Source organism: Sparus aurata, chromosome 8 (assembly GCF_900880675.1).
Source record: "Sparus aurata chromosome 8, fSpaAur1.1, whole genome shotgun sequence".
NCBI classification, from domain to species: Eukaryota; Metazoa; Chordata; class Actinopteri; order Spariformes; family Sparidae; genus Sparus; species Sparus aurata.
Genome location: NC_044194.1, coordinates 19,801,798 through 19,827,472, shown reverse-complemented (window position 1 = coordinate 19,827,472; position 25,675 = coordinate 19,801,798). Strand labels below are relative to the sequence as shown.

At 41.9% G+C, this 25,675-nt stretch overlaps 1 protein-coding gene across 1 annotated transcript; it reads right to left on the bottom strand.

The window, feature by feature from the left end:
* On the bottom strand, positions 1-25,176 carry ptpn9a (protein tyrosine phosphatase non-receptor type 9a). Its single transcript, XM_030424969.1, has 13 exons — positions 24,495-25,176; positions 15,282-15,425; positions 10,224-10,313; positions 7,837-7,961; positions 7,437-7,542; positions 6,556-6,666; positions 5,790-6,106; positions 5,200-5,287; positions 4,789-4,858; positions 4,230-4,308; positions 3,953-4,103; positions 3,085-3,292; positions 1-2,922 (listed from the first exon to the last, which is right to left on the bottom strand). Exons 1-13 carry the CDS (start codon positions 24,576-24,578, stop codon positions 2,732-2,734), a joined length of 1,764 nt encoding a protein of 587 aa, XP_030280829.1. The 5' UTR covers positions 24,579-25,176; the 3' UTR covers positions 1-2,731.
* Positions 25,177-25,675: the final 499 nt, after the last annotated feature.

Here is a 25,675-nt window from a genome sequence, read left to right as displayed (position 1 = left end):
TATGTTGACAGTTTGTATTTAATACAGTATAGCTTGATTCAATAGTCACACGAATGATAACGTAATAGGTTATAATAAAACAAATATAAAATTAATGTAGATAACTGTATATCCTGGGTAATCATATGAAAACAGTTGTTGAATACAATAGAAAAATAAAATAGGGCACATTTTGCGTCCATCATTGAAAGGAAAAATAATTCTAATGAAAAAATGAGAGTGCACGAGGATGGCAGACTTAAAAATGCTTCACTACAAGCAAATTCAATATGAATTCTGTAGTAAAGAACACTTTTTTTTTTCACCCAGCAACAGCATAATGCAACGTATGACACAGACACTCAGTTTTTGTACATGTACTCTATAATAATGGCAAGATACTGGGACCAGATGAAAGCACGGATTACAACCACAGTCTGTAGAACTTAAAGAAACACAACAACAATGAAAATATACTTCAGACAAGATTTCTGACTCTCAAGTGCCCAAGAAGGACTTAATCGGGTGTAGGCACAGATTTGTGCATGCTTCTTTAGCTATTCTGTCTTTAACTTGTGGTTCCCCTGTGGAATCCTCTCGATTTGTCTCACTAAAGCTCTACGCAGATGTTTACAGTGAGTCCAAAATATTGCTAAATGTTTTTATATTCAAGCGTTGCTAAATAACGATCAAGTTATCCCAGCATCACATGTAGACCTACAGAATTACTATTACGTTTTATTTGTCATCCCATCATATCGCAATGAAGTCTAATCTCAGATCACATCGGGAATAATTATTTAAAAGTGCTAAGACATGATTTATGTAAAAAAAAAAAAAAGTATTGCACTACTCATGAGGTCTTAACTGATGACTTCCACAGATGAACACAGACGTACGCTTCAGTTGGCATAGTCACTTTAGACTGCTCTAAATGTGTTTGCGTGTGCATGTGTGTGGGCACTGAGCAATACACTCCCACAATCGCTAAAGCATGATGGCACTGCTAGTGAGCAAAGGCGGCCAGGCACTGGTCACTATCTCTACTGCGAGTCAGGAAATCTAAAAATATTCAGGAGAGATGGAAGGTCTGGGGTTCAGTGAATACATTTAGGAAAACAAAAAAAAAAAAAAAAAGAAAAAAAACAACTAAAGATGAATTCACATGGACAGCGATTTAATGAGTGATCACAGAGAGGGGGAGAGTACTACCTGATCATCTTGGATGTGCTTTAACTCCTCTTTCCTGCCATTCGGGGGGGATTTACTGAGGCAGAGGAGAACGAATCATGCAACCTCCTGGCAAAATACTTCTTCACTGAATTGTTTTTTTTGGCGATATGTTTGGAAAGTTTCACCTCCTTGTGTTCAGTATGACACTCCTGAGACTATGCAGAACTAGCTCGTACCATCTTTACGTGACCCATACTGTATGCTGAAAATGCACTACAGTGACCACAGTATTTCCTGCACACAGGAGGTGTAAAAACTAAGCCAACTTCCCCCCAAATCACCAGTAAAGTTAAACCTATTCCTGTTGCATAAAAGTGGTGATCAAGCTTGACGATCGGAATAAAAATTGTTTCATATAGTTAAAGGATCATTTCACCCCAAAATTGAGAATTGAGTCAGTTTCTTTCCCAGTCTTACTTGAAACTCAAATAATGGCAAAAGAAAAATAAATACAAGTTTACCATTGTAGTTCCATTTCAGCTATATTCAAAATTAAGTTAATGCTTACTTTGTGCACCTGACCTAGATAGTCGTCCGTACGTGCACAGAATTTTTATGCCTATGAGGTATTTATTTGGCCATAAATCAGTTTTTCCGCATAAGTTCCATGGAGAAAAGTCTTTGCTTTGCTAACGTCGGCATTTAAGGCTACTTCTTAGATTAGACTGAAATGTAATTTAAAATTAAATATGTTGTTTTGCAGTGTTACAACCTTAATGGTGCAAAATCAATGCCATGGCCACTTGTTGAATTCATACTCAACAACAAATACTTGGCCCAACATCACCCGAGTAACTGTTCACTGCTGCCAACTGTAGCTGCCGTTAGCTAGATAGCTCAGTTAGCCACGCGGCTAGCCGTCTGGTTTTTGGCGTTAACGCAGCTGACACAAGTGCTTTGAACCCGGCTGGGCCAGGGCTAGCATGCTTAACATTACAACACAATACATCTTAATGTCAAAACTGCTATTCCTCCACATTCTGTTTACAAATTTAGTGAAGTCTTGAATGTTGCACCTTTAAGTTTTAACTAATGAGGGAAGAGTAGATACTGATAGAACTTTTATTTTGGGGTGAAACACTCCTTTAAGTTCCCCTAAACAATTCATTTAAAGTGGCAGAAAAACAAACAGAATAAATGAAAATGATCCCAATCACTTCACCCAATGTGCCTGACCACAGAGCCACGGAACTGCACAACACAAGAGCAGTTTGTCCTCGCTGCCACATACTTTACGAGACATTGTTCAGCGACAGAAACTAAATGTCACATTGTTGGAAGCGAGAATGTTAGCACGTTGAAACATCTTAATGTCAACACTCAAGACTTGTCTTGTCATTGTCCTGTCTTGGTCTGGCTTGCAAATGGAGAATGGCATAGTTTTCAACAGACAACTTCAGTGAGGAAGTCTGAACTTTCCTGGGCTCACTAATTGGTCACACAACACAGCTCGGAGTTTACAGATTGACTGCAGAGATCTCAGGGTTCATGGACTGGTTTGGGAAGTCAGGGCTGAAGCTCACTGATTGGTCGGGAGCAGTCCCTGCCGTTGGGCGTGCTCCAAAATGGCATTGTAGCAGAAGTAGTACTGGTCCGGGGTTTGAATGCTGAAGGCCCTCTGTGTTCTCATGCGTCGCACCGTCTGGCACACATTTAGTGAGCCTACGTCCTGTAGCTGGGACAGACAGATGTCCAGGGCACAGAAGGTACCTGCCGACAACATGGGTTCTTAGCAGTGACACTTAAAAAGAAAGGATTATTTACAACGAAGCACAAATGGCCTTTTTATAGTTTTTAAACAATATGTAGATGAAGACACATACCAATAATCACACGTCAAGCTTGTGGAAAAATACAACCTCGGGACCTCACCTGTTCTCCCAATCCCTGCACTACAGTGGACCACCATTGGGGGTCCCAGTGGGTGGCCTGTCCACTGAGGTCCCAAAGCCTTCACCGTTTTCCTCTGCTGCCTCTTCACAGCTCCCAGGAAGTCAATGAGAGTCACTGCTGAGGTGGGAACGCCGTAGTCAGGCCAGCTGAGGTACTGGAAGTGACTCACTTGTCTCTGTTCACATGTCTGAATGGATACAAAACTATTTTTAGTTTCAAGCTTGTTTTACATTTGTTGCCACTTTTAGTTGCATTGCTCTTAAAGTGTTGGCTTGATAGAGATTTTCCCCAGTCAGAAATATGTTTTTCTGATATTCCGACAGGACATGAATGCACCATTAGCTTAACTTAGCTTAGCATAAACTAAAGACTAAAAACAAGGGGAATCAGCTAGCTTGGATCTGTACTAATTAACGCTGTATGCAGAAAGATGAACATTGTAGTTTCATAGAGAATTATATGCTAGAACTATTTCTTGGCTTGAAGCGGGGACTTCCTGACGTCTTTTCTGGATTCCTGGCAACTTCATGGTGATGACAAGACACCATGAAGTCAAGAAACAGTTCCAGCAGGGCTCCTGGAGGAGAAGGATGTCTGGGCTACATTACTTATCCTGCTTCCATCTGACCCAGATAAAGAGAGGAAAACAGATCTCACTGGAGCAACTTCTATCTATCTATCTATCTATCTATCTATCTATCTATCTATCTATCTATCTATCTATCTATCTATCTATCTATCTTTGACTCAACTGTGCATGTATTTTCCCTGCGTTCGTTGACAAACTGAATACTGCTGCTTTTTGAATAACCTCCCCACATATTCTCTCAGTGGTCCATCTGTGTACCTCAGTGTTGTGCAGTTCGAGGGTGGTGTGGTTGTAGTGGGTGTGGTGATCAACCCTTTGGTTAACCACTGCCATATGGCCATAGACCTCCTGCCCCCCTTCCTCCAGAGGCCAATACTGTCCACACTTCCTCCGGCTGCCCTCATCTGTCCTGCAGCACAGAGACGATTACATATATTTAGCACACAGTTCCAATCCTTACCAATCTCATGAAGGCGCCCCTTTTTCACTCAACAATCAAGAATGAATGATTTTCACAAAAATCTACTCAAATTACCTGGTTGTCATGACGATAACAAGCACGTTCTGTTCCCACACCATTCTCCAGAAGTCACTGTAGGTCTTTTCCAGTGGTCCTAACACAGTTTAACAAGAGACGTCAGTCAAGACTGTTGTATGTACCTTCAAGCACTTGTACATCCACCAGCTTCTACTGTCAGACTGAGAAGTTCACCCTTGATGTCTTCAGTAAAATAGTACTTAGAAGATACTGGCATCTAAAGACCCACACTAGGTTTCACAGATTATCTCTGAATGTTCTTCAGTCATGGTGTACCCCAAGGTTCAGTACTTGGTCCAATGCTAATGACAATTAAATAATCCTTCTTTATATATTGTGCGGATCAACAGGTTTAAGGAAATCCAAACCCACATCTGGGTTCACCTTTTGATCACAACTTTAAATTGGATACATTTCATACATTTCGTTCTTCCATTCTTGGCAAACATTTCACGTCACCATCTGTGTATCAATCTCTAAAAATTTATGAATATTTAAGTGCTCCAGAGAACCATCAAAAGAGCGTCATCTAAAAAATATCTGGCAGTTGTCGTACCTTGAGTACCAATGTATGCATTCCTCTGTTTGTAGCCATCCATGAAGCTTGCATTGATGTAGTCTGATCTCTGTAGGAACAGTGAAACTTTGGCATAAACATGGCAGGGATCCTTGCAAAATCTGAAGTGCAGTGCAGTTCAAGAAATCTCTCAAAGTGAATGGCGCTAAGATCTGAATGAGATTGTTTCAGTTGTCCTACATGAGGCTAACAGGGTATTAAATAATAAAAAACAACAGATTGAAAATCCGTTGGTTAAACTCTCCCTGGCTGGACTAATACCAGCTCGCTTGTGAAGCTGGAATACTGGCAGTGTGGCAGCCTTGGCAGCTGAGAGTGACCATGAGTGGAACTGGCTGTCTTTTTTCTTTCGATATTAATGACACATGTAATATTTAAAAAAGCACCAACCTCGTTCCTTCTGGCTTTCAAACGAACTCTCGTTTGATCAAGGCACAGCACATCTCCATAGCGATTCTTCTCCTGATTGTAGACTGATCTGCAGACAAATAAGAGAAACAATTACCAATGACACTTAAGTCTTGTATCCAATACTCAAAATGACAAAAGTAAGCCTGATGTCCCAGGTTTTAATCATTTTTGTGCATTAAAATTTCCCTAGGCCCCAGGTGGCATATTCTAATTACTTGTTTTATATGGCGAACAATCCAAATATATTGAATTTACCATCTCAAAACGACAAAGACAAAGCGGTGCAAATTGTGGCATTGTTGCTTTAATTCATTATCAAATTAGCTTCAGATCAACTTTTTGTTCGGGTCTAATCCATTCATTGTTCATTTTACATCATCATTTGTCTACATCTGCTACCTTTGTGGGCTTACGTCCACAGTAATTAGTCGCCTGTTGAACACAAGTAGCCTAAACTAGGACAGTTTCTCTGGGAAAAGTAAAAAAAAAGATGATAAGTAAGACAACTTTGTAATAAATATCCAAGTCTTCAGCATATATATTCTTTATCTCTGCTGCTGTAAACTCACTGTGCACAGTGAAAGGTTCCAGGCGGCGGTTCTTTGCGGAGCTCCTCATACTCTTGATGGATGCCCGAGCGCTGGAGCCTGCCGAGGAGTGTCAGCAGCTCTTGCGGGCGCATGGACTCAGGTCCAGGGACGTGAATGGAAGCGTCTTCCACTGGGATGCCCACCAGCTCGTCCACTGGGTCTACGCGGCCGTTTTGGCCCGCCAGTAGCTGCTGGTTCCAGCTGTACATTTCCAGTGGCAGCAGGCCTCCAAGGTGCTGGGGGAGACAGTCTCTGGGGAGGTGTTGGCGCAGCTCGGCCATTTTCACCATCTGGACCTTGAATTAGAAGAGAAAGAGGTCGACAGGAGCCAATATGGGTACATTTCATGCAAATACCTCTGCTCAACATGTATCTACAATGTGAATACTTCATTTCATGTCATTTATTTATTAGCTTATTATTGATTGTATTAATGCTCGTGTAGTAATTTACAGAAAGCCATCAGGTGACTTTGTCCCTACAGCAATCCATACTCATGAAATTCTTCAGGCACAGTAAGGTGGAGGTGTGACTGACCTCAGTGAACATCCCGGGGACACGTGAGGAAGCAGCGTAAATCAGTGGTTAGAGAAACCCACCTGATCAAATGATCACTTACAACAATCAATGGCCCTGAATTGCCCTCTCACTCATTGTACACCACTCCAGATAAACCAGACAGACTCTTTCAGAAGTCTTGATCGGTGCAAATGTTAGAAAATGAGCAACAAGCATCTGGATTTACCCTCTCTCTGAGTTTCTCCTTGAGAAGCAGGCTGAGCAGATTGTAGGGCACTCGAAACCAAACGGGAGCCCCAACAATCAGCACCTTCTTCAGCCTGGCAGGGAACGCCCCCTGGTGGAGAGAGGACAGCACAACTTAGAACAGACCACTTCGATCACCCATCAACAGAACTTGTTTCATCCTCACTTGTTATTCATTACGTTTTCTACTACAGAAACTGACCAAATGCGGATGCAGATCAACATGCCGCATCAAGGGATTGAGGAAAAGTTGACGAAGCAAACAAAACAGTTTCTTTTTGTTTACGTGCTTCAAAAAAGCAGAGCAGACTTCGTAGACCGGCGGTTGGTAATTGCAGGTCCAAGAATTTGCTTTAGTCTTCTTTGAAAGTCACAATTTGGACAATCATGTGCCAGTTTGTTTGGTTTGAGATAAATAGGGATCCTCAAAACAAGACTTGGCCTGTGTTTTCACATAAGCTCACCCTCTTTTAGTTAACTAGTCCTTGAAAACAAACACACATATGTACGCTTTCTCCACCTTACATTGCAGTGCTTCACATCTGCATGTACTGACTCAAATGATGAGCTTAACTCATCCACTCCAGTCGAGGTTCACATCAACATGTGATGCTGACATGTCTCCGTTATTGACTAGATGATATGCAACTAGAACACTTAGGTGCAGGCCTACTTGCAGGTACCTGCCAAAAAAAGCACCACTCTTGAGAATTACACAGTCCACAGTAACTTAACAGTTATGTATCAACCTGGTCCTGGAGAGGAGTAAATACTACACCGTTTCTCAGCAGCATTAATCTCATTGGCTTTGTTTGGCAACTTTTGTTTGGTTAAAACATGAAGTGCATCTGTAGTTCCAACCTTGAGCAGGTTCAGGATCTTCTTGCTCAGGTCCAGCTCAAAGTTTGTGTAGTTGGAGCCTGCCATGTCGTAGATGAACACCAAGCCATTCCTCTGGGTCTCAAAGCTGTGGGCGAACAGAAGATCAGGCCTGTCAGTTAATGTTTTGGATGTCTTTACAAACGGGTCAGATTACAGCTTGCATATGCAGCAACTCAGGAAACGGACAACATTATGAGATATGGGAACACTTCAAATACAGCATGGTTGCCGTGGATGATTAGGACTCCCTAATGGAAAACTAACCGACTTGGAGAATATTTTAATATTCTAGTGAAAAACATGGCTGCCAAGTATGGATCAGATAACACATTTTTACAACTTCTTTTATTTTCAGGCTACAAAAAGCCACTGTCGTCACCTTTCCACCGCCCGATCCAGGAGGTAGAAGAGGGCCTGCAGCACCACGTGGTTGCCTGTCTTGTTTGGGTGATGAAGCTTGGCCGTATACAAGGCAATGGAGGCCCCTGATGGGTCCCGTACACTCTGTAATACACAAAACTAACAGGTTATACCAGCATTCAAGTTGGTGTTACAAATTTACATGCTTTTCACTTCCAGCTCAAACTCCCTGTACAGAACTGATGACAACATCAGCAATGGGTTAAATTCTTTTTTTGGCCTCCCTCAGTTCTCCTGAGAAAGGATGCCATCAGGGCTGAAACTAACAATTATTTCCATTATCGATTAATGGTTTTGTCAATAAAATGTCAGAAAAACATGAAAAATGCTCATCAAGATTTCCCCGAGCCCCAAATGAGGTCTTCAAATTGCTCCTTCTGTCCAGCCAAAAGTCTCAAATAACTCAGAGGCTTTTCATTTACTATCACAACTTACAAAGAAAAGCAGCAGCTCCTTATATTTAAGAGGCTGGGCCCAGCAACCTTTTTTTAACATTTTTGCTTTAACATTTAAGCGATTAATCTACCAATCAGCTCTTTGCAGCTCTTGTGCAATGCGTCACATTTCTGATAAAAACATTTGTATTCTGAAGGTTTAATCTCTCTTCGCCGTTTCTCCTTTCCCAGTAACTGTGACCCAATTTCTCCTTAAACGCATGAATTCTATGAAGAAATCGTTACCAGGAGGAGTCATGTTTTTCGAGGAAAGTCATGTGGTACTTTTAACCACTTGACTTGAGTTTAAAGTGTGACAACGGGGCAGCCTAATGGAAGCTGCGCAGCAAAACAAATGAAGGATGAACAATGACCACAGGGGGGCACCTCAGTCCATGTGCTGATTACTGGCACAACGCCAAAAAGGGCTGTCGACAATTCAACAGGAGGAACAATTGTTGTCGAAAATGATGCTGCAGGTCTTACGGCTCCTTTTCCTGCTTCCTGAGACGGACACAGAACTTATATTTCATGTCAAAACCTGATCAGTTCAAAAGACTGCTGGTGTCAGAGGAACTGCAGGCTCCTCACTTGAATGAAGCCACAGACCAAACACACAGCGACGCGGCCCCTTTGTAAGCAAATAAGCCTGTGTTCTCGGGCAAACGGGCTAAAAATACCTCAGACAGGATATGAAGCCCGCTGCTGAGGCTGGAGAACTCCGACGTCAGACAAGAGGATGTGCAGCATCAATGCCACTGTGGCACGTCAATGGGGAAGGAAGAGGGGAAGCGACAGGAGAGTGCGTTTGTGTGGGCGTGCTCTGATCGTTTACGGTTGTGATTTGGCTGACAAAAGGCTAAATTTATCTGGCACAGGATATCGACATGGCACATCAGTCTGTCAATAACTTGCACCCAAAAAGGCCCGTTAAAACTCTTCATTAAGACAACTTGCTTTTAGAGTTTGTTCCCTAAAAGTTTTTGTGAATAAAAAATGAGCTCATTACATTAACAAGTTCTTTGAAGTGTAATGTATTGATCTACAAAGCAGGCTGCTTCCCTGACGGGTCCAGAAGAAGCCGTGTTTAACTCAAGGGGAAAAGGAAACGCATCCAAAGCAAGACAACCCAACAACTGTAGCGTGTTAAACAGGGAATGTTACAAGAACTATATCGACCTTCGTTCAGAACAGACAGAACTGTACAGAATCCACAATAACAAGAACTTCACATAAAACCTGAGGCCTTAACAGCCAAATAAGGGAAAGTAAGCTGAAACGGTAAAAATACCAAAACCTACCATGCCTGTCTCACCATGCCTGCAGCGCTAATCTTTAAAAACAGGTCACAGGTATACAGTGTCAGTTTTAAGAAAGACTCAGTGGGTTCCTAAAAGAGCTGCACACTGTAGTTTGTAGCAAATGTTACTCAAACAGGAGTTAATGGTGCATTTTGGTGCTCGAGTTAGCATATAATCTGTCTCGTCTGTTGTGTTTTCAGGAGATTCTGGACAGCAACGTAGAACAAAAGTTGTGTATCAAGTTTTGGACACAGATAAAAAGGATTAATTCAGTTGACTTTGGTCTTCTAATTTTGTTTGTTTTGTTTGGGTTATAGAATATTGCCTTCCTTATTCTGTACTTGTTCTGTAATATCACATCAGACTAGACTTTTCCTTTTAAAAAGCTGTCAAACAACCGCCATTGTTGACGAAAAGCTATCTGACATAACTCAGACAGAAAGCTTCTCGGTCGAGGAAAGTTTTATACACATAATGTTTAGTCACACTGCCAGCTTCCTTCCTCACTCTCCAACGTATCATCTGTCATTTGTCCCGTCATATGTCTGGATGTCTGGCTCTGGACATTTATTGTGAAAATGTTACAAGTTGTATCTTTAGGAGACTCTTACCAACACAGTAAACTTCCCACTGAGCAGCTCTGAGCGCAGAGGTTCTTCCTGAGGCTGAAGTCTGACGATTCCTTCTTTAAGACGTGTTTCCTGCAGAAAAACAGATCACAGCAGGTGAAGTCAGGCTGTGGAGTGTGACTATAACAGGCTGTCAACACTGAGGTGGATTCCTCCCTGTGAACAATGGAGAATTACACGCCCCACTTTCCTGCCAGGAGGATCCCCTCTCTGCAAGGTTTCCATTTCTTTTCTGCCCCCCTTGAGGTTGTGTGGGAGTTTCTTGAACTCCTTTTTAGAGCCAAACATGGGGTGGAGGTTTTTTCCATTGACTGTTGTATTTACTATTTCTTTCTCTAAAACAATACAAGCGCTTAACTGTAATTGAACAAACCTCACCCTAAATATAGGATGAACCTGACCTCCCAGGAGGTGTCATGAAACCCAAAATAATTTCCCATCATTTTACTTGAGCTGCTTTTAACAGAGGGCTCGGTTTTTCATAGAGACTTTTGCACTCGATTGTGGCATCGAGCTAATTGGGCTACCCCAGGGCTAATGCTAACTACCAAACAAAACATTTATTTCTTCATATCAGGCCCTGCGTACATGACCAAGCACCTCACTTTGAATGCCAGCTTGGCCTGTTTGCACGTCCCCCACCACCAAACAAGCACTTCACTGGAAACTCCCCCCCCTTAGTTTGTTCTGACAAATTACTTGTACCCAGCCCCTGTTCCTGGTGCTGACGCAGCATTAAACCGAGTTAAATGAACTGTGGTGTGGCAGGGGAGACTAATCCTTTTCAAAGTCACTTTCGAGGTTTTCACAAATGAGTCACGTTTATGCAGGCCAACTATTCATCGGAGAAATAAGAACCCACCTTGGTGATTGAAGCAACTTTGCTCTAAAAAAGGTAGGTGGTAAAATCCTGCCACGTCTTGAAGCTATTCAGGTCATTATAGAGTCTGTGCAAGACGTCTGGGAACTTTCCGTTAGCTGCAGTGGATAAACCGGAGCAGATCTGAGCAGATAAATCCCACTTTGCATGTTCAAATCTGGCCAGAATTGCAATTTAGAGCAGTGTAGACCATTTAGGGAGAAAATGAGACATTATCCTCAACTCCCCGGTAGTTATGAATTGACTCGGAGGAGAAGGTCTTGATTATGTTATTATATAGATGTTATTTTGAGATCATAAAGTAAATGAGACCTGCAGGCCCAGCCGCCGGAGGCTTCCTCTTGATCATCATTTTCCGGTTTGATGGTAATAATATCACCAAGGTCACCGACTGCTATTTCTGTGATATTTAGGGAGCAGACATCTTTTTCTGCTACATTCGGTTCTAATCTGTCCTCAGCGAGTCCTCAGACTGCTCTTATCTTGTTCTTAGCTGTGGTGTACAATCAGGTGGCCTCTCAATGTCCAGTACGGTCCAAAAGTCTGAGACCACAAGTCAAAATCCTTTTTTATACTATTTTTTTCCATTACAAATGACATTAGTTTTACAGTTTGAGTGAAAAGTTGAATCTTTGAAAAATGTCCAAGAATTTCAGAGTATCCAAGTAGTCCGCATTTTCCCCTTTCACTTTAATGACAGCATACCCTCCAGCTGGCATGGACTCCACGAGCTTGTACAGAACTTGCTGACTCCACAGTCACTTGTCCTCGACCCAAGTGAACATAAATGGGGGCACTTGATGACTGAGGAAGCCAGGCTGTTTGTGACATCACAAGAGGTTTTGCCATGACTCATGTTATCCCAGCATGACATGACAGAGTTACACAGTCCTGTGGAGTCCAGGCCAGCTGGAGTGCATGCTGTCATTAAAGTAAAAGGGGAAATTACAATATACCTGATTATAATTGGCCCTCAGTATTTCCTAAGACTGCACTTATCTTTTTCCCAGCTGTGGCACAATATCAGGTGACCTCTCATACAGTGGGGTCCAAAAGTCTGAGTCCACAAGTCAAAATGCTTCTATTTTGTAATTGTTTCAAATATAATACTATTTATTTTACTACAGATTATGATATAAGCTTAACAGTTTGAGTGTAAAGGTGAAACTTAAAAAAATGTCCATAGATTTCCCAATATCTATTTTGTGTGTCCCTCTTTTGCTTAAATGACAGCATGTACTCAAGCCGGCATGGACTCCACAAGTTTCTGTGAAACTTGATGACTCATGTTATCCCAGCATCTTTGGACAGTGTTCAGTAAAAGTTCTTGGTAAAAAGCTTGGCTTTCTCAGTCTTCAAGTGCCCACATAAATGTGGTTCAGTCGGTGCAAACTTGTGGAGTCCATGCCAGCTTGAGTCATTAAAGCAAAAGTGGGACATACCAAATACTATGATATACCAAAATTAGATTTAACTTTTAAATCTCGAATTATTAGGCTTATATTATCATTTGTGATGAAAAAAGTTGTGCAAAATAGAAGTATTTCAACTAAGGACCTCAAACTTGGGACCCTACTGCAGATATACAGCCAGCTGCTATAGATAAACTCTAATGCATGTTTTAAAAATGGTTTCAATTCTCTGTTCTCCAAAAGGCGGTGGTTAAAAGCCTAACAAACAAACAAACAAACAAACAGGAAACAAACAGGAAACAAAAAAGGAGAAGAACAATGTTCAAGAATGTTGCTTAATGTTGGAGCTGCTCAAAAACAGCCCAAAACTAAATTAGCCAATGTACAGAGAAGCCATGTGTCGACTCTTTTCAGCTATACATTATAAAATATTCAGCTCCATAAATTTTGTTTTGTACGAGGGCTGTGAAACTTCATGTTCCTCATTTACTCTGACCTCATAACCTCAGCTGTACCAACCAATGAACACTTATTTCGTGATAAGCTCTGAGCTCTCTGGGAGGCTGAATAAGCCTGCATGCTGCTTCTTGAGACATCCCCTCCCAGTGTTTAGTACTGTGTGTGTGTGTGTGTGTGTGTGTGTGTGTGTGTGTGTGGCTCCAGGGTTTTGGTGCATCTGTTCCAGCAATCTCTTACTTGGCTTCTGAAGACATGTATTCAATGAAAAGGCCTCGTGTTCCTGTGCTGTGGATGTAGTGAAGTGTGCCTCCATGACATCTACCTCTCTACCTCTGGGTCGGCCTCTGTGTTGTTCGACCGCTAATCTTTCGGAGCAAATAGATTTTAAATGCCAAATGCGGCAGATATAGCGAGGATTGTAGGATGCAACATCGTATGCTGTCTTGATTTTAGTCATTGTCCTTTGTAATATGTCACCAGTTATCTCTGTTCATCTGTAATCATTCGAGAAGATAGTAGACTGCAGTTACATGTCACAATCGCCCAAACAAGAGGCTCGTATTTTACAATAAATTGTGGAAACAGTGACTGACTTTTAGAGTGATAACCAAGAAACACAAAGCAGACACATTGTTCCACTGTGGGTGTAGATTAGTCTGATAACGTGAAACAGAAAGTGTGTACACTCATGAGTTATGTGTTTCCAGAAAACTGGAAACTATGTTTTCACCAAAACAACCCGAGTTATAGCTGAGACGAGTTTGCCTCGTCTGGCTCTCAGAGATATCAAAGTGAGCAGGTTTTGGGTGTTTGTTGGCTTTGGTGGAATCTGTGGATAGAAACCAGAGCTTATGCCTCGAACATCACTGTCCCTGAGGCCTCGCTGTCTTGACCCAGTTGTGAAAAAGAAAAAAAAAGGTAGAAGTATTTGATAAACAACACCTTTTTGCACGGTGACAGGGTTATGTATTCTGGCTTTATGATATTCACAATTTTAGTCCAACAGAGCCGAGTATCGAATCTCAACGTAAACAAAGAGAACAACCAAAAATGTGTGGGTAACATCAACGATTTTGAATGTTTAGGCTTATTTACTTATTCTTTGCACAAGTTAACTTTTCTCGCATCAAGTTCTATAGTGGTGGAATGTAACTAAGTACTTTTACTCGAGTGCAGTACATTAGTACAAATTTCAGATACTACTTACTTGATTATTTCCATTTAAGGCAACTTTAGAATCATATTTACGTCTGAGATGTGGTGGAAAGAATAATAGCTTTAGTTTTGAGTTAATTTTCAGTTACAATTTTCCATCGCCTCTTTGTCCAGTTGAATTTGATGATTTTTAAGTGTTTCTTTATGGGTTGCGAACATTTTCCTACTTCTTGAGCGAGATCAACTATTTAAAAACCTTTTCTAAGATCAGCTGGAAAATGCATCGTCACAAAGCTGAAAACAGGCCGTTTCTCTGAGTTCGTGGGGAGTTGACTTTTCAGAGATATGTGGCTCTCACAAGACAGTGATCCTCCGAACATACGATCATTTTATAGAATATAATTAATTGTTGTAGATTAAACAACCCAAGAGTATATATGTTGTATGTATGTTGTTTGTATGTATATACAGTATAAGAGGTATATATTACCTTAAACTTCTACACCAGGAACCATTTTCTGCAAAACAACAGTACATTTTGCTTATAACTAAAATGCTGTTACTTGTTTTGAATCCGGTACTTTTACTTGTATTAGAGTGATTTCAGTGTGTTAATAATAGTTTTACTTGAGTAAAGTAGCTGAATACTTCTCTCACAAGCTTTTTAACGATCCTGCATTGATTTCTGCACATTTTTTCAAATGACAAAAATAGATTTAAAATGTTTATATATCCAAAACTAAAGTGCAAAATGCCAAATGTCGAAATGCTTAAGTTTCAATAGACACCCAGGCTTCACAAGAACTTGACTTTACTTGGTAATTATTTTGAACCGTTAAACATTAAAAGCTCCAACCTCCAATGTCGACCCGGTGGGAATGATGTAGAGTTTTTAGATCTTGGCCTAATGTTCTCAAAGATGGGACACATTAGCATATTTATAATTACCAAAATTTGCTCGGCTAAATATTGTGACCTAGACTGCAGTCCGTAGGGGTTTATAAAGTGATTATAGTGCAAACTGCCCATTTGGTCAACCAATTAATATGCTGACATTAAAAAATAAAATCTCAGTAGCAAAATCCAACACCCACATATGGAGCGGCCACCTCCATGAGTCTTATGTCCTCTTACCCTGTAGCTGTGGAATAGCTCGATGGCCCGGAGGACGTCAAACTTGCGAGCCATGAGGAACTTGACGGCCAATTCCCTGGACAATGGCGACACTCCATGCTGACTGGTCCACTTGTTGATTTCCTCCAGAAACTGCCTGGTAGCCTGAAACAGACACAGATGTGGTCACAAACTTTGTACTCACATAATCGAAAGGGTCAATGAGGAAGGAAGTGAAACTGGGCTTTAAACTCGATACATCCTCAGAGGAAGTGCTATCTAAAGCCTCGCAGAATATTTGATAATGTTATGGCCTGGTGAGACATTTCTATGACAGCGTTTCAAAAGCTGTTGTATAGTATGAAGGATGAGCGGAGCCTTGCTCGCAATGTGTGAACTGTAATTTGTGCAGCCATCCATAACGACGGGTTTCACACAAGTTATTTCTGTTATTTCTCACATCACGTGTGTTAACCACAGCTATCTTGGGGAAAGTTTGGGCACTTTCTGGAAGCCATGACAAAAAGAAATTCAGTGAATGGTTGCGCTAAAATGAACAAGGAGTGACACATGTAAATGGAGGGTTTTGTTCAGTAAGAGAAAACTTCAAGTTCAGAGTGAACAAAGTGAATGAATGATAAAAAGAAGGGGAGAGGAAGGATTGCTGCTGGAATGGTATTTATGACATGACACTGCAATTATGACGGGGCAAAATCCTGAGACTGTTAATCGTAGCTGGCAAGTTCTGAGGCATCAGCTAATGAAGCAGTTCTTCATTGGCAACAACATAAATTATGTTTGCTGAAAGGATGACACAGGTGGCAATGAAATTGTAAGTTTGATTTGTTTTCAGAACACAATTTTGGTTCTCTATTCCTCTTCACCTGGGCGGCGATGATTAATTGGCCATTGAACCATGTAATGGTAAAGCTTTCACGTGTCAGGATGAAGAGACTAGTGAGTTTCTTGTGAAATCTGGCTGCAGCCTAAGGAAGGCAAAAGATTTCTGATGACTCAAGTTTAATATAAAAGCTAGGGTTGGCAAATTATTCTAGATGCATTATTGGTTGTGTTTGTAGAAACATCTCTTAACATCTTGACATCAATCTATAAATCAAATGTTCTGAAAAATAAAATAACTGATTGAGCATGAGTAGAGACTTCCACTAGGCTTGGCGGATATGTTTCTTAAGCTAGCACAAAGCACACCTACAGCAGCAAGCAGTAACTTTCAAGCTGGGTAGCATTGTCATACGGAGGTATGTTTGAGACGGCTACTTTCCTTGTGTTTATTTGATTGTGGTATTAACAGAGTTGTTTGAGTATTTTTTGCCTAGCAAAGCTGAGAGGGCACGTAGAACGTAGCCAACTAGCCGCTGACACATGTTAGTGAGAGCTACAGGGCAGTAGCTTTCAAAATTTAGCCTTTTCCTGCTAATTTCCACTCCAGCTTTAAGTCTAGCGAGATTTTTTGCAATATGGAGGCAACAGAAACCTAACATTTGTAAAAACAAATATTAGTGTTGATGAAGTTTCCTGCAGATATAGAAACATTAGCATTCACTTAGGCACCTAGTGGATATAATGCCATTTTCACTTTTCTTTTAGCTCTGTTTTGGTCTCCACCAACTCACCAAATTGGGCTCCTCAGCCACTGAATGGACCTCTTTGTTCACCAGCAAGTGGCTCACTGCGTTGTCTGCCATTTGGTGGCGGTAAGGTAAGCATACGCTCAGTTTATATAGCTTTCACACTGAAAATAGCTGCTGAAAATTAGAAACTAAAGGGTGAAGATGCAGGCTGTCAAGGCAAAGTTAGGTTAGTTAATTAATTAACGTGGAGTTTGCTAGCTTACACTGTTAAATCGAACATGATGTTACTAATCAAATTCATATCATACACTGCACTTGTAATTTGGAAATGGGGTTTACCACAGAGGCCTTCCCCCCATCTTGTGAATAACTTGTGCATGTAGCCAGCAGTCTTTCAGAGGCTTCCTGTCCCCTCTGCTCTTATTATACTCTCCCTCAGGAACCCACCCCCACCACCCTCCGCACCCACAGAGTTAGCGAGTCAGCACCCAGTGAATCGTCAAAAGGCGACAGAGGAGGCAGTGAAAGCTCACACTTAAAACACAGGGTTCCGCTTCTCTGCCGAGCCACAGCGGCGGAGGGGCAGGCGAGGGAGACAGGAAGTCAAGTTCTGGGAGTCCACAGCTCTTTAGGAATACAAAACGATCACTGACGAGCGCTGGGCCTAAAGACAGGATGCCACTGTCTCCCCTCAGGAAAGCCAGTGCTTTCACAGACAGGAGGGCCTGCAGCTTCTGCTCTGTTCAGATGCCTTAACATGCAAGGGATGAGGGATGATTGCACCTGACAGGGCTGACGTCGGTTCATATCCGATTCTCATGGCGAGAAATGTGGAGGGGCGTTCTTAGGACTCTGAGCTTTTCTGTGAATTAGAGAATGGATTTCTGATCTTTCTGAGCTGATTCAACAATACTGGCATAAAACACTGACTTTTTCAGTTGACTTGTGAATATTTCAGACCTACGATCTACACAATTTGCTCCTACAATGACGTGTTTGATGCAATATTGTGTTTTAACGTGCCAATGGAGAAATTCATAGGCTATTCTAAGCCTGGTATTTAATCTACAGGGGCATTTCAATGGTCTAATGAGAACACTCACACTATTTTAATATCTAACTAGGTGTCTATTTTGAGTCAAGAAGGCTACAGCTATGCTAAGTTTAAGCAAGGAAGTTCATTATTTCCTTTTGTAAAGTCTTTGTAAATAAAAAGCTCCACTTTGCGAGCTTTCCAGTGTTTTTAACCACATCTCATTATGTCTTCGGCAGATACAGCATTCTGACATCATCTGCATGTGGACACCAGACCAGAACTAGTCACAGCATTGACTCGGAAAAGGGTCTAAATGGTTGTAGACGGCAAAGAGAAAGATCAAGGGAGGTCATCCACATCCCCCGGCAGAGAACACTCTTGAACATATGACTTGAAAGGTCTGGACCCAGGCAACCTCTGACCACATGACCCAAGTGTTCCATGATGGCCCTGCAGCTTAGCCAGCTCCAGTCACCGAAGAAGACAAGCGAGAAGTGTTATTTAAACATGTTTTTTGGGTAGTTTCTTCTCTCCCTTTCGTCCAGCTTCCACTGGGTGACCGGGTGAAACTCGCTGTCGTTCCTTTCAAATCTTCCGAGCTAGGTGGGTGTGCAATTAATGGAGCCATTGATCTGGTTGGAAATCACAAAGAAGACGACGGCTCAGGGCCTCAGAAGATTGATGAGTGGCTGAATTAAATCTTCTGTCCTCTAAATGACGGTTCAGTTCAAGTTGGTTCAAGCCGGACTGCTGCGAAACCAAACCATCGACTTCCGAAACCAGATGGACAGAAAAAAGACCCGTGAGCCAGAGCACTGATTTGTCTTATCATTACAAAATGATTTAGTAAGATTCAGAGCTGGAAATGATGCCTTCCAATTGCGCACTTTGCTTGACAAATGACTGAAACAATAAATCACTTATCAAAATATTGGACATCGCAATTATTTCCGTCAACGTATCGATTAGGAGACTGCAGTAAGACTAATATATGACGTCGACAAGACAAAAAATCTGTAGATGCTTCAGAAAATGTTGTGAAAAGGTTAGCAAGGATTACTTCTGGGGTTAAAAATGCATATTTTGTTTCCATACTTTGTAGTTGTGTGGATCTACAGTGTCACTGTCTTTGCGATAAGAATATGTTGGACATTACCTAAAGAATAATACACTTTTCTGGTTCCTGCCTTTTAACAAAAAAGTCCATCGGTCCCGCTGAACGTGAGCCGTCTGCTCCTTGTTGTTGCACTGCGAAGCCTTAATCCTTCGCTGTTGGCCAAAGACAACTTCCTGTCAGATTGCTGTCAGGTACACTCGGGTTTCCAAGATTTCACTGTTCTGACAGCTGCTCTTTCTCTCTTAGCCTTTTAAGGAGAGCCTGCCAACTCCAGGCAGTGACCCTCTGTTCCTGGAGAAGCCGGTCTTGTTTGGTTTTTCTGCACTAGGGGCCATATCCGCTAGAGTGGAATTTGAGGATGAACCAGTTTGTTTTCATGATAGCACACCAGACTGCACTGGAAGACTCGCTGCGGAGGAGTGACTTATTCAAGTCCTGGAGGATGCATAAATATTTGCTTGGCTCACTCCAGCTCTGATATGGAAGAAGAGTTTTTCCTCAAAGTTCCTGATAACAGATTTTAAAACGCTTCATTCAGGCTCTCGCTGCCTGAAAAGAATCTAAATAGACTGAGAGGTCAGAGAGAGTGCATCTCTGATCACAACTAGCGTTTCTTTCTATTTTGTAAATTCTTTACTGGTTCTGTTGACTTTACATCCTCGGATTGTTCTGAAATACTGACGCGTACACTGTAAACACATGGTTTCCGACGTTACGTAATCCTGTTTGCCATCATTGGAGGGGTTGACAGTGACAGTCAATAACTAATTGATTAGGTCCACTGTGGCTGGAACCTGCTTTGCGGTGAGTAAGTGGATGAAGTTGTGGTTGGTTCTTTGCCAAATAGTTCTAAAAGCAAGTCCACAGGTCCACATATGTTGACCCTGCCCCAGAAAACTTGCTACTACAAGGAAAAACTATTGAATTGGAGAAAAACTGAAAGAACTTTTGATTAAGGTACTAAACGAACACTTCCTCTCAAAGCCTTTACTGTCACATCTAAAGTATTACAATTAATGCAATTGTGAGTGTTTACAGACTTACCCACAGCAACCAATGTTGTGTGTTTTTTTTTTTTATAACCAGCTATTCATATTAACTCTGATTATGTGTTTTGTCAACAGTAGCTTCGGTCCACTTCATATCTGGTGTGAGACACCAGGAGACAACAAACAAATATTAGGATGGAATAGTTTGATTTCAAAATACGGGATTATGTTGAAAAATAACAATTTTCAAGGAGTATATTCGAATTAAAAACATGTTCCTGACCCTGAAAAATAACTGTTCACTTTAATATATTTGCAGGAGCAGGTGAACTTGGATCTTGATTCACGAGACAAATGTGATTCTGATTTGATAAATCATTTAATTTTATACAACAGTTGTGTTTGATGTTTTGATAATGGTCTTTGTATTTCTGTGGCACCTCGTGTAATCTTTTTAAATGTATTGTGGTGATTATCGAGGTGCTGTTGAATGTTCTGCATGTTTATTATTAAGGGCAGTTTGGATGATGAACCACACCCATCATCATAGAGCTGATCTGCTTGTTGGTCTGCACGATGTTTAAATGTGTGTATGTTTTTTTTGCTTGACAAAGTTTTTTAGTTTGACCCGATGAAGATGGTTTTCATCAAGCTTCTGTGTCATGGAGTTAATGTGCAGACGTTACCTTCTTTTCACGATTTCCTAACAGCCTTGCGCCTACTGTGTGTAGACAAATCTTCACATTTGAGAAGCTGGAACCATCAACGTTCAGCACTTGTACTTGAAAGCAACAGCAGAGCAGGATTCATTTCACCATCACAGGCAATACTACAGTCCTGTGGGCTGTTCACCCTCGCTTATTCAATATTTCACGAGAGCCGTAACTCAATTACAAATGTTAACCCTGGCTTATCAAAGGGTCATCTTTCTTAATCATATTTACGCTTTCATCCATTTCCATTTCAGAAACTGTTCCACCTACAAGCTTCACGCTGAGCTTCATCCCACCACCTTCTATTCAGGTTTTTTTATGCAACAACTGCCCACACTGATGAATCCTTCCAGCTTCATGCTGCTAACCGTGACCACACATGTTGAGGATGGTTTTTATTATTTTGTTCACTGTGCAATGTTGCACACCGCAGAATGTTTTCGTTGTAAATATACAAAATAGGGTTTACAATAACAACTGTGTCTGCTGCGCACGACTGTCTTATATTTTTATTACTAAAAGAGCCACAAAAAGTTAAAATGTACCCGAAAATTACGTGTTTTTTTTTTAACCATTTAAAAAAAAAAAAACTACCTTTACTGTGATTGTTGCCTTTCAGGGTAAGTTTTAATTGACCACTGATACAGCTCTATTGACCGCCCGAGTTGTGTTTTCACCAGTGGTCAGAAGGATTACACTAAAACTACTGAACAGATTTCCTCAAAACCTGGATGGAGGATGGGTCTTGTCCCAGAATAGACCCCATTAACTTTTGGTGCTGCATCGGATAAAGAGTTCAGGATTTTTTTTCTCACTTTCTTTAACACTGTGATATAGGGTGTTGTTAAAAGTATCTGGAATCTGTAAATGTATAAGAGGACTGTTGGGTTTTGGTGGAGGTATGCACTCTACTGAGGGCCATTCTGGTTCATTACTGCATTTCATTTGGATGCGTCAATGTCAGGGCGAAGTTTTTTTTGTACATGCTGTCTTACTGGCATAACAATTGATTTGTTTTTATTGGTTACTAACTACCATCATGATTCTTTGCTACCAGAATTGGTCATTAATGTCTCAGTATTGACATGCTGTCTGTTATATCCAAATTCCAGCGAGACGGAGTCACTCTGTACATGGTGACTCTGTCAATGTCTCAGCTAAAAGACATTCATATGAAAGGTTATGGGAAGTCGTGGAGGGTGACTGCGCACTATAATTACACCTCAGTCGCACAGACGGGGCAGATGCATTTCTTTATTATAATGTTTTAAGACGAGTCATGGCTGCCCAGGACATTGTCTTTCCAGTAACTACTTGATTACAGATGCTACACTAATCTATTTACAAATATAGGACTGTTGTTGCAGAGCGGCACTTCAGCGAGTTCCATTTGGCACGGGTCGATACCAAAACAGGAAGTCAATAACGTCACTCTCTTTATTCCTCAATTCCTCTCACTACACTGCTTCCTGGGAGTAGACTCCGCACACACGCACACAGACACACACTCTCTCTCTCTCTCTCTCTCTCTAAAGCACATGATAGACACACACACACACACACACACACTCTGTAACTCATAAACTCCCCCTTCCCCCGAGTCTAGTGGAAATGCTTTTAACAGCTGCCTTTAGAATAAAGTTCCACTGCACCCGTGTACGCTCCCGAGAGAGCCACCCTGCCACACACACACACACACACACACACAAACACACACACACACATACACACATACACACAATCCACCCAAACACCCCCCACAAGGCTGTGGATGTAATGAGGGCGTCCGGTACCCTAGCGGGGGCCCTGGCTCACACAGGAAATGGAGTAGCCAGATAAGGCTTTCTGCTGGCCAGATGATGAGAGGAGTCAGCGGGAAGAGAAGGCACGAGCCTGACCTGCACTGAAGAAGAAGACTCTGAATGAAATCATACAAAGATTCAGAGAATCTAACTGGTGAAAACTGACTGCTATTCTTCCATAGTCTGTTCTGTGCACAGAGCAAAATGTATAAAAGTCTATTTGCTCGGCTCAGGTTAGGCTGTCTTACATCTGGTCATGTTTATGCCACAGTGAGTTTGACTGGCAACATTTAAACTAAGATCCAAGATAAATGCCATCATTTACTCTCGGTTGCCTGTAGTAGTGCGATGATTAATCCATAAGTTGTCAACTATTGACTGCTTTGACAACAATTGGTTTGATTCCAGCTTCTATAATGTAAATATTTTTAGTTTTCTCTGCTACTCTGTTGCAGTAAACTGAAGGTCTTTGGGGGATTGACAGAACAATACGGGATTGATCGACATTTCATACCATTTACTCAACAACCAATCGATAATTTAATAAATATGAGTTTATCAATGAAGGCTGACCTGGGGAAATTCATCAATCCATGAGACATTATACGGGTGCATAACACTCAAACTGAAATGATTATTAAGTTAATCGACTGACAGAAATAAGAAGAGTTTCTGTTTCTCAAAAGGTAATATTGTTAGGTTTTCTACTACTGACATTCTTTTACATCTGCAATGTTAGGTCGATTAATCAATCAGTCAGTGTAAAGGAAATGAATCAGCAAATTATTTTGATAATAGGTTGACAGTTTCATTTTTGAAGCGATTATTAAAATATATGAAAAGGAAATTCCCCCCCCGTTGATAATAAAATCAAAGTGTAGTCTAGGCTAATCGATTAATCAGCAGATTCATGGGTGATCAAAATAATCACCAGTTGCAAGCCCCACTTTTTTCTGAGGAATGATAAACTGATAAAGACAATATGCAGTTTGGATTAAATCATTTTTGGAAGAAGATCAATTTCTTCACTTGATCAGATCACTTTGAATAGCGTATGCAGGGGACAACATCAACAGCTTTTTTAGGAGAGATATCTCACATTAAAGGTCAGAACAGTCAAACTGAAAAAGGTGCATCGTGTAGTTTTGGGGAAGAAATTTGAATCAGAAGCCAAAGATCTTCACTGACTGATTCTTTTATGCCTAAAAACAAACTAAATAAACAAACTGTCTTCATTTTCATGACTAAATAAGCCATTACCACCTTTCTAGCTTCACACAGTGCTCTGTGGGGACATATTTTAATCTGAGAGCAGCTTGTTTACACACTTATTGAAAAAAGTGTTAAAAATTAAAATAGTAAAACATCAAAAATGACATAGTGCTCCTTTAAAATACATCTCCTCCCCCTTGATATCGGTGCAAACGTGTGAATGGATGCCTCATTAAACACACTTGGATGTGAGTTCCTTCACAGCCACATCAGCAGCGTAAGAGCACAAGCGGAGTTTTCTACTGTATACATTCCTGAATGGGCAATATGTGGAAGCCAGAGAGCGTTTCCAGCGCTCCCCCCCCCGGCGTCATGTCACGGTCCGTACCCACGAATGAACTCCACACAAAAAAAGAGCCGACACGGATATTTTACATCTGTTAGGGGGGGCTGATTGAGGCGAGCTCGGCCTGTTTCGCAACACTCGAGCTCGAGCTGAGCCGCTGGAGAGGAACTGGCAGTGATGCAACCGGAGCAATAAAGCGCCAGAAATCGATACAATGTTTCCGCTCCGCTCTCGTTTCGCAACGGATCCATTGCGCAGCGCCGCCGCTGCTCGCCTCCGGTGCGCAACACGCAAAACGCACAGGGCCAAAGTACCTCCAGGTGGGGCCGAGGGGGCTGGAGGCGTTTCGGAGGCGATGTGACACAGAAAAAAATAGGAAGAAGCAGAAGAAAAGAAAAAAAAACCCAAAAAGCTCGTCGGGGCCTACCTGTTCTTCATCCGCCGATAAAGTAGCTGCCATGGTCCCCGCGTAGTCTCCGATCTGCCCGTAGCCGAGGCGAGTCCTTCTCATGAAAGTGGAAGATGACGGAGATGTCTGCGCGTCTGTCCCCCCTCGTGTAAAAACAGAGGTTAGGGGTTGTCCCTGTGGCTCAAAGTTGAAGGCATCTGAAACGCTGCAGCATGAGAGCCCGAATGTCTCTTCCTTTCTTTCTTTTTCTCCCCCCTCTCTCTTCCCCTCTCTCTCTCTCTCCCCCTCTCTTCTTCTCTGGATATAATGTTTGAGTTTGCTTCAATCTGCCATCCGAACTAGACAGAACAACAACAACAACAACAAAAAACCCTCCGCGGATGTTGGGTTCAGATTTCACGCGAAAAAAGAAGACAGGGGAGCATAGGGGGGAGAGAGAGAGAGAAAGAAAAAACAAATGAAGACAGCACTCGAGTCGAGCGAGCTTTAGACGAGGCAGGCTGTGTTGCTGATCGGCTCGATGAGAAGTGATCCGCTCCTCATCCACCTCACCGAGCACAGATCACAGGGCTGCGGCTGCCCGCTGACTCTTCCATGCCATGAATTGCAAGTTTTTCGCCGTGAACGTCGCCTTTATGTTGTGGAGACGCACACATACACACACACACACACACGCACACACACACACACACAGCCCTGAACAGTGAGAGAGGTCGGAGGCTATTCTTTCTGCGTGTCGCTCTACCCCCTGGTGGTCAGAAGCAGAACATGGCAGAGGCCCACGACCTCCGCCTTCATTCATAAAAATAGGAGACCAAACTGGAAAAATCACCATTTTGAGTGTCAGTGTTGCGTCTTGAAGCACGAGGAGGAAGACCAGACTCATTTAGACCCTGAAAACCCAAAATAACTCACTCTTATTAAACACAACTTAAAGGTCTCATATTATGCTCATTTTCAGGTTTGTGCTTTTATTTTGGATGTCGGCTAGAGAATGTTCACCCAAAAAGCACGTTCTTCTTCTCATAGTGTCCACTGCCCACCTCCATTCAACCTCCTGTCTGAGCGCTCTCTTCTAGTGCATGTCTCTTTAAGGCTCCCCTCCAGAAAACGCTCAGTCTGTTCTGATTGGTCAGCTCTCTCAGGCCTGAGCAGACGCCATCCACCGTGTTGCTGCATGTGCTCAGCTTTCCTTCCAA